Genomic DNA, 10831 nt, shown 5'->3' on the forward strand with positions numbered 1-10831 from the left:
CTTGCTGGCAGACGTAGGGAAATTTAGCCCAGTGTTTTTATTTATCTTTTACAACTAATGTTATCTTAACATTTTAGCTGTTCAAAAATCAGTAATATACAACTGCTTATTCTCATTAAGTTATAAAAGATTATTCAACGCAGAGAGAGAGAGAGAGAGAGAGAGAGAGAGAGAGAGAGAGAGAGAGAGAGAGAGAGAGAGATCACTTGAAAAGAACATAACCAGCTGCGCAAGTTAACGATTGGTCCCTTCAGCCAATCCGAAATCGCGCCTTGAGAGTACTTTATTCTTCTACTTAAGGTAATTCTCACTTAAATAGTAACGTATTGGGATTTACAGACGATATAAGACTGAAATTGCGAAGCAGTATAAAACTAAATACATTATTTTGATTTATTTACCTTTATGAAGTATACAAAAATCCTGTCATCACAAAATCCTCAAGTGCGGAGAGAGAGAGAGAGAGAGAGAGAGAGAGAGAGAGAGAGAGAGAGAGAGAGAGAGAGAGAGAATTACAATTCAGCAATTAACCGCTAATGGCATCGGAAAGAAAGAATACAATTATATCAAGTTCTGTTGGCTAAGAACTTGTGATTTTTATTTACTGACAACTGGTAAGAATTTTGTAATGTATATAATAAAAATACAGAGCAATAAAAATACAGAGCAGGAAACAATATCTTTTGATTGGTGCAATGGCACCATTGCAAAAACAAAGACGAAGGTCACTATGCTGCATTTGGCAGGTGACGGTGTCCCACATGATAATCAATCAGTCGGGTGTAAATCTTTATTAAATAAAAACAAGTGTTTTTTGCATCTTGTATGCAGTCAGAATTAGTTTTGGTCTCTCTCTTATAACCCACTCGGAACTGGACTATAACTTGTCTAATAATCATTCAGTATTTATGATTACAGCGCCCTTAAGTTATCAACATATTCATCAGCATACAAATCACGCTTACATGGCACTCCCTATTTGAAATCTATTTCCATCTGAATATTTTATATCACTAAATTTTTCACATCCCTTTGGTATCAAAAATGTTATTTCAATCAAGAATAAATATATTCAAAATTTATCTAATATAACATATTGTAATCAAGTGAACCTATTTTAAATTTATAGCATCAAGAAAACATGGAATAGTGAAGCAAGCGGTAGATCTCAACCAAAAATATAGCAATAATCTGCTTTGTAGAAAGGTTCATTAAATGAAGCAAGATGAAAATTCAGTAGCTTGGCAGAAGTCTAGCGCAATCTGCAACTAACACATGAGACGAAAGACAATCTCTTAAATCCCGATACAAATAAGGAAGAAACCACATTTTTATGCAACAGAAAGAGAGAGTCCACTCTGTATAAAAGAAGAGGAACTGATCTATGAGCAGACAAGCAGCTTTCGATTCAGTAATGTCACTGAAGGAAACCAAAGATGAAACACCCCAATTATTACGAGACTTCACTTACGTACAAACAGGGCCTCCACAATGCCCTAATAACTGGGAATAAAAATAAAACATTGAGATGAGCAAAAAACAGTGAGGCAAGAGAGAGGTGGAATTTGTACTATAATCACACGAATTCCAGCGAATATAAAATGCTGTTTACAGGAACAGGAACATATTGGTTTTCAAGGCGCTTTTCATGCATATCAATTGACAGGGAGGTCTTAATTGCAAGCCTCTTACCTTTGCGAGGTCTCTGCTATATGCAAGAAATTTTCTATATTTGTCGTTTTAAATAATCGAGTTCAACATTAAACAATCGACAATACCCTATCATATTAAAATACCGAATTCCGTCCCTCTACAGAAAACATAATTATTTTTAAAGAGCTACACTGAATTGAAATACAACAGGATGCAGTTTTGCAAGTCACATTTATCTGAAATATATATAGATAATTTTTGCTGATGATTCAGAAGAGATTAGGCGACCTCAGTGCAACTATGAACTTTCCCAGTAAGACGAGTGTGTCTGTGTATCAGACGATATTTATCGTTTCATTACCCAAATCCTCACACAATATATTAAAAACTGAGTGGCCGCTTTAAAAAGGAAAATGTATGACAGAAGGCACTTAGAAGACTAAGAATTTTTTGTGGTCAATATGAACATAAATAGAGTTGAATGCTAAATTCAAGTAATATTCACAGTGAGGTTATGAAGAACTATATAGTCCTATTTATAATCTTTTACCTTCTGCCCTTTCCCTTAGAGGAGTTGCCCCAGGTGTTACTCGTCCAGGCCTCAGCAAGTCTTTTGGGATGAAGTCGCTAGCTTCAGGATATACTCGAACCTGTCTGCTACTCACCAATGTCGAGTAACCACTAAGTACATACTTTCCTGCATAGGTCAATAATAGTACAGTGAGATTCAACGGCCGTGCATTAAGTGCATTAAGCGTTTAACCAGGTCTCGGCCGGTGAACTTTCTTCATTAGTGATGCAGCTAGATGACATTTTTAGAGAGATTGGTTTGAATGCTCGGTCCGATCAAGAAGACAAACCTTTAATGACCCCATTCTGTACGTTTGCTGTTTGTAAAAGGATTGTAGACTGGTTTTCCCCGATAAATTCATTATTTTTGTCATTTCTGCTCATACCTGCCCTGTCACCGATCGAAGTCGAATCTTTTCCTAACACTTTTATTAGTCTATGCCTACAATCGACATCATTTGGATGAATATCGGTACGCTCATCTGTCTAATATTTCAATGTAAACGATAAAAAAAATAGTGTTTAGTACCTCAGTAATAATGTATTCAATGTTATGGAATGACTTTAAGATATCATAAACCCTAAAAGTGAATGGCAGCGAAGAATGGGTCCTTTCTGAAATGCTTGCAATGGTTTTCTTGTATCACTCATTCATAATTATTGTTGATACTAAAATGTAAACATTTCGGAAACTAAGTTGACACCAATAATTATTTCACGAATTTATATCGCCTTTCACTTAAGAAGATTTCATATGACAGGCCACTCGACCAAAGCTATATATTCTGAAGTCGGTCCTCAGGTATTATTTAAACAATCTTTATCATCCCTATAACTAAACAGAATTGGCACAACTTTTGGATAATTGAATGTGCAGCATTATTAAACGGGCTGTCATTCTCGACACTGAGCATTCAAAATGATAATGATCAGTTCAGTTTCTTTTGTTTCCTCATAAGCGAGAGGGAAGGGGGAAGGGGTAGGGGAGGAGGGGAGGAAAGAAGGAAGAAGGAGGGGGAAAGTGGAAAGAAGAGAGAACATAGAGGAAGAGGGGAATGGGGAGGGGGAGGGGAGGAGAAAGGTAGGGAAAGCGGAAGGGGAAGATGGGGGAGAGGGGAAAAATAGGGAAAGCGGAAGAGGAAGATGAAGGGGAAGGGAGGGAATGGGGGTGAATGGGAGAGAAGGGAGAAGGAGAAGGGAGGAGGAAGGAAGGAGAGGGGAGGGGAGGGAAAAAGGGAAGGGGAGGGGAGGGTGAGGGGAAGATAAAGGGGGAGAGGAAGTTACGTTCCCCTATCAGAAAAGAATAAACGACATCACCGAACAGAAACAATAAATAAAAAAATCTTACACTTCTACGATACATGCTCAGGTATGTCTGTGTATTTGTGTGTTGGGGGGGGGGGGGTAAGGTCAGTCTCCCTCTCAAGAGTAGTAGAACCTATTATCAATTACGTGAAATTCATTCCACAACAAACCAATTACGTGAAATTCATTCCACAACAAACCAAAGGAGATTAGTTCTAGATATGATGATGGTAATACTGTACCTCAAAGTACTTAAGAATTTGTATTTTATTGGCAGTGTATAATTAAGATCCGTTTGGCTTAAGAGGAACACTGAAAAAAATATGGTAATTTCGACGCGAGTAGTTTTTTAATGAAGGGGTAAGCCTGTCACAGAAACATTTGGTCTGTTACTACTTTTTTCCGTGGCGAGAATTGTAAGGTCTGACTGGTGTGGTGGCAGAAGTTATATTTTGCGTTACATTGCTCTATGACTGAATGAAAGTGATTCTAATACAGTCAAACACATTTGTTTAATTTTTTGGATGTACTACAATGATTATAGGGTCAGCAGTGGGAGGAGTTTAATGAAATCATACGTCTGACAGCACCTGGAAAAAAAAGTGGAGAGTCAGGAGAAAAATGAGAATTAACCAAGAAAGCACTGAAGGAAAAGGTGACGTAAAAACGAAAATTTAATTTTCGTCAGTTTTTATATGTCTGCCACGGGGTAGGGGTTTGATTTTGAGTTATAAACCTTTCTGGGATGGCACAGAGGCCGTGTACAAAATTTTGTCTGGGTCTGTCAAGCTGTTCGGATTTCTATAGTGGACAAACAAATATACAAACATTCATTTATATACATACATACATATATATATATATGTATATATATATATATATATATATATATATATATATATATATATATATATATATATATATATAATGTATAATGTAACACAATTTCCCCAACAAAGAATGGCTCCTTAATATATATATATATATATATATATATATATATATATATATATATATATATATATATATATATATATATATATATATATATAATGTATGTGTAACACAATTTCCCCCAACAGAGAATGGCTCCTTAAAGATAACCAACACTACCTGGTTCATTTGCATGCACTCTTTCGTTTCCGTGGCTTTCAAGCCATTACTTTACAATTCTCTCCTCCTTCCTCCCAGCACTTCTGAATTGTATACACATTTCACCAACCTATCACCTTCCATTCTTTCCATATGACAAAAACATCTCAAAACCGAGTCATCCTTTGATCTAATTTGACCATTCCCACACTTCTCCAAATTTCTCATCCTTTCAGCTATTACACCAAAAATATAATGTAACTATTTTATCCATGTACTTTCCAACTTATTTTTGTTTCACATTTGACATCCATACTTCACTTTCATAAAGGACTGCAGGTTCAGCAACTTTATACATTCTAACCTTGGCTTCCATTGGTACTCTCAATGTTTTGCACACATCCAGTTATCTCTCTTGCCTCACCTACTTTGTGCCTCACCTCTTCTCTTAATCCTACAATCCTCTTAAATCTATACTCCAAGATACTTGAAAGAATCTGCTGCTTCCAACCACTCATTATCCTTACTAATATTCAATACTATATCTTCCTGGTTTTCAAATACCCTTACTCTTAGTCACGTTTATACCCATCTTTCTCCTCTTCCAAAACTTTAAACTTTTTCACAATTTCTGCAGTTTCTCTTCCCCATCCTCCACAAGTAAGGTATCACCTGCCAAAATCGACCACCCCAACTCCATCCACAAAAGATCTCATCTCACAACTTCGCACGTACATGTACTGTCTTTCTTTCCTATGACTTCTAACACGATTCCAGCCATAAAGATATATGGCAGCCACGGAGACATACATTCATGTCTCAGCCCCATGTTTATATCAAAGTAACCATTCTTGTGCCTACAAACACAAGCACATTCTTCATGTCAATCATAGCTCCTTGTTATCTCTTTTGCCTTTTCCTTATAAATTGCTCACATAACTGTTTCATAGCGAACACCTGATCCAGAAACCTTCTTTCCTGTCTATCTGTTATACCTCCTCAATAAAAATCCTACCACACACCTAACCTACTTTATTATGCAAAGTTATGTCCCCATAACACTTCTCTAGCACTTTTACCCAAATACAAAACAACAACTATTTTTCTCACCCATTTTTGGGGACCTTCCCCTTACCTAGAAAGCCTTAAACACCATGGTCAGCCCCCAATCACACTTTTACATCTGTATTGCAACTTGTCACTCCTAATTCCACCAATTAATAATATCATTTCAAATTTCTCCCTCCTAATTGCCCTCCTTATGTCCTAACCTGTAACTTCCACATGCACTCGCAAACTTTTCCGAACCTGTTCCACTTTAATGTCATTCAACTCTGTCTCCTCCCTACCTTCAATATTTACCAAATCTCAAAATAGACACTCATTTACCCAAGGACATCGTTATCTTGAGACAGCACCTCTTCATTTACATCTTTTATTCTGAGGTCTAATTGCTAACTTACTTCCTGGTAGAACAATATATTTTCCCTAAAGTCCTTGCTCACTATCTCTGCCCTTCTTTTATTATATGCCTTCATTTACTCTTTCACCTTTTTCTATAATACCTTATCAAAGGTCGTCATTTCCTCATCCCTCCACTCAGTGTTTTTATTTCCTCCTCCCAACATTTCCAGATACAACGTAAATCACACCCTGGAGTTTTACACACTCTTCATCCATTTCTTCAAAGTCTGTCTTTGACCATGACCCAAATTTTATACATTTCCTACTTATAGGTTCTCTCCTCATCCAGTTTACCTGTCTTGACTATCCTTCCAGCTATATTCTCACTCCTCCCTCTCAAAATTAAGCTTCCACATCTAAACTTCCATGTTTATCACGTTAATTAGACATACATAAACATACATAGTTGAACATATGCGAACACGGACACAAACACAGACAGACAGAAAGACACACACACACATACACCTATATTTAAATATTTATTTGAAGTTCTTTAACATAAATATCGGCTATTTCAATTTGTCTTACAGAGCTAATACATTTACATGAATATATATATATATATATATATATATATATATATATATATATATATATATATATATATAATATATATATATATATATATATATATATATACATATATATATATATATATATATATATATATATATATATATATATATATATTTGTGAAAGTGTATTAGCTCTGTAAGACAAATGGGAAATAGCTGATATTTATGTTAAAGAACTTAAAATATTTAAATATAGGTGTGTGTGTCTTTCTGTCTGTCTGTCTGTCTCTCTGTGTGTGTATTTGTGTCTGTCTTCACATGTATGTTTATGTATATCTAATTAACATGAAAGTTTAGATGTGGAAGCTTAATTTTGAGAGGGAGGAGTGAGAATATAGCTGTAAGGGTAGTCAAGACAAGTAAACTGGGTGAGGAGAGAACCTGCAAGTAGGAAATGGATTTTATATATATATTTTTATAAATATTCTGCTGTTCGACCTCTCTGCAGTATCTGAGTAGAAATATAAAAAAAAAAAAAAAACAAAAGCAAAGACACAGCCAAGGAAAAGCTTCTCTGTGGGAAGTAGAGAGGGACGAGGGCTGGTTGTTATGGCTTAGCAGCCAACAGGTTAGTATTAGAGACCTATCCAACAGAGAGAGTCTCACCAGGCCCTCTTAGTCAGGGAGTCCTGTAGCCTCATTTTCCTCTGCACTATGTATCGGCGAGTTCTTGTTGTTCTTTCAGACTGCCCGCAAGCTATGGAAAGAGCACACGCACTCATTCATGCTGCTATTTACTTTATCTTTTGTCCCTTTTTCTTTTACTAAGTGAAACTGACGTTACACGTTGTTCCAGTCCCCGGGCGTCCGTTGCAAGCGCGCAAGCAGCCTATGTGAAAGGTAAGTCTGGAAATGACAAGTATTCGCCGATCTGCTGGTATTTCTCCCACAGTACTTCCATTTTCATTTTTCCCCTTCCTTAGCCACTGACTAAAGATCCTGGTGGAACCATATTTCCTGTAGTATGAAGTCGAGTATACGAAGTATAACTAGAGTCGCCTAGTGAGATTGAATAAGATTTCCCCTTGCAGTAAGTAGAAATTAGGGAGAGGTCAATTATAAGTAATCCTCAGGCAAGCCTTGAGATCTGATCATACCATTGTTTGGAAGAGGAACAGCCTTTAATATACCAGAGAACTGCTTACGAGAGCTACCAGCCATTGCATTATAACTGAAATAGGGGAAATATTACTGTGTCCGAAGGGGACTATTTGGCTCATGTAATTCCCTCACTGTACAATGCATTCTTTCTTTTGTTGGGACTAGGTGGGTAATAAATGGGTTTTATTTAACTCATTTGTTCCAGAAATAATCAAATTATTAAATAACATAGTTTCAACTGGCGACCTAATCTAATTCAGTTAACTGTTTGTCTTTTGGGGTAACTTTTAGCTTTAACTGACAGGATTACATGGGTCTTAGGTAGAGCAGGGCTATATAAATTACAGTAATTAATAATTAACTCATCAGCCAGAGGACCCATGTAACAATAAATAAATAAATAAATAAATAAATAAATAAATATAATATATAATATATATATATATATATATATATATATATATATATATATATATATATATATATTTCTTCTTTCTCTGCATCTTTTCCCATTTCTATGTGGGGTCGATGTTTCTGACAGCTTTCCTCCACCTGGCTCGGTCAAACAAATCGTCCTTTGACAATGGTTTGTCTCTCAGATCTTCCATAACTACATCCATCCACCGTTGCTTTGGTCTTCTTCTTGCCCTCCCACCAGGCACCTCCATCTGCATCACTCTCCTCCCTACATATGTCTCATCCCTCTCATCACATGGCCATACCACTGCAGTCTTCTTTTCTGGGCCTTCTTTGATAGTTCTACGACTTTAGTAGTTCCTCTTCTTTCATTTTTGATCTTTCCATTTTTGTCACTCCACACATCCATCTGAGCATTTTCATCTCTACCGCATCCAATTTCTTCTCTTGCACTCTCTTTACAGCTACATACATCAAAGTTGGTCTCACTACTGTCTTATACACTCTTCCTTTAACCTTTATATTGATTCTGCGGTTGCACAAGACACCTGACATCTTTCTCAAATTTTCCCATCCAACCTGCACTCTGTGTGTTATTTCTACATCCAAATTTCCATCATCAGCCACTGTTGAACCAAGATACTTAAATTTTTCTACTCGGTTCAACCTTGTCCCTTCCATACTAATCTCGGAGTCTTGTTCTTCATTAAAACTTAGGTATTCAGTCTTCTTCCTACTGATCTTTAAACCTCTGTCTTCCAGTACCTTCCTCCATTGCTGTAGTTTTGACTCCACTACCCCTCTGTTGGTGCTGCATAACACGATGTCATCAGCAACAACATGCACCAGGGGGATTGATCTCTTATTCCTTGAGATAGCACATCCATTATCAGGTCAAAAAGATATGGACTTAAAGCAGATCCCTGATGTAAACCAACTCATACTGGTATCCATTCAGTTAACCCAACACTGCTTCTAACCTGCATTTTTGCTCCTTCATACATATCTTGGACCAATCTCACATACTTTTCCGGTGTTCCCTTTACTCACGTGCACCTTCAAACCTCTTGGCATGGTACTCTGTTGCATGCCTTTTCCAGATCTATGAATACTATGTGCAGTCCTTTCTGCTTTTCCATCATCTGTTGGGGGGCAAACACTACATCTGTTGTTCCTCTTCCTGGCAATGAAACCAAGCTGTTCTTCACCTACGGATGCTTCTTCTCTAATTCTTTGATCCATTATTCTTTCCCAAATTTTCATGGTGTGAGACATTAACTTTATTCCTCTGTAGTTTCCACAATCCTGGATGTCACTCTTCTCTTTATAGATAGGAACAATAAAGCTTTCTCTCTATTCTTTTGGTTTCTTTTCCTGACTGCACATTTTCTTTGCTAGGTCCCACAGCATGTCTACTCCTTCTTCTCCCATGCTCTTCCACACCTCTGCAGGAATTCCATCTGGTCCTATTGCTTTAGCATTTTTCATCTTCTTTAGCGCCTTTCTTCCTGCTAATAGTATGTCATACAAAGGTTCTGGAATCCAATTCAAAGAATTTTCTAGGATTTTCTTCATTTAACAAGTGTTCATAATATTCCTTCCACCTATTCTTTATCTTATCCTCTTTGCATAAAACCACTCAATTCCCATCCTTAACCTGTTTTACATGGGAATAATCTTTGGTGTTCTTGTCCCTCGACTTTGCAATTCTGTGAATTTCATTCCCCCCGTGTTTCCAGCTCTTTGTACGTCATCTAATGCTCGTGCCTTTTCTTGTGCAACTGCCTTCTTTACTTGTTTCTTATGTCTTTGGTACCTCTCCTTATCCTCTTGCTGTCCATACTTTTCCCAGATCTTTTTGCATCTTTTTTGGCTTTCACCACCTCTTTCACTCCATCACTCCACCACCAGATTTCCTTATCGTCAGGAGATTTCTCTCCAGATGTCTTTCCCAAAACCTCTCCACCCACTCTCTTTATCACCATACTGTTGTGATTCTGCCACTCTTGCACTCCCTCTAGCAATATAACTTCCCTCAATGCTCTCTCCTTAAATTCCTGCCTTGCTTCCTCCTCTTGTGTCAGCTTCCACCACTTGACTGTTGATGGGACATGTGCAGGCCTACCTTTTGCTGTGGTCTTTATTTCCAAGTCCATTATGACCACCCTGTGCTGTGCTGCCACACACTCTTCATTTAAAATTTTACCATTTCTCACCTCTCTCAGGTGTGATCTGCACATGAGGAAGTCATTCAACTCTCTCTTACTGCACTCTTGTATGTGATGTACTGATTTTCTTTCTTTTTAAACCAGGTGTTGGCAATAGCCAAATCAAATGACACTACACAGTCCACAACTCTCTCTCCCTCGTCATTTCTCTCTCCAACTCCCCAGCCACCATGCACCCTCTCAATAACCTCTCTCTCTGGTCCTTCCTACATGTCCATCTATGTCACCATCAATAATCAATCTCTTTTCTGCTGGTATTTCCCTCAACTGTCGGTCCATTTCCTCCCAAAATGCCACTTTCTCAACTTCATCACATCCTGCTTGAGGGGCGTAAGTACTCATGATGTTGACTATTTTCCCATCTAGGCACAGTTTCACAACCATTGCTCTGTCACTTGTCCTCTTCATGCTTATTATGCTGTC

At 37.4% G+C, this 10831-nt stretch overlaps 1 protein-coding gene across 1 annotated transcript; it reads right to left on the reverse strand.

Moving 5' to 3' along the window:
• Window positions 1–9533: 9533 nt before the first annotated feature.
• Window positions 9534–10336, reverse strand: LOC136843490 (uncharacterized). The gene is made up of 2 exons (XM_067112026.1): window positions 9997–10336; window positions 9534–9715 (listed from the first exon to the last, which is right to left on the reverse strand). The coding sequence occupies exons 1-2, from the start codon at window positions 10334–10336 to the stop codon at window positions 9534–9536; spliced, it is 522 nt and encodes a 173-aa protein (XP_066968127.1).
• Window positions 10337–10831: the final 495 nt, after the last annotated feature.

The sequence above is a fragment of the Macrobrachium rosenbergii genome, chromosome 11 (genome assembly GCF_040412425.1).
Source record: "Macrobrachium rosenbergii isolate ZJJX-2024 chromosome 11, ASM4041242v1, whole genome shotgun sequence".
In the NCBI taxonomy this organism is placed as follows: domain Eukaryota; kingdom Metazoa; phylum Arthropoda; class Malacostraca; order Decapoda; family Palaemonidae; genus Macrobrachium; species Macrobrachium rosenbergii.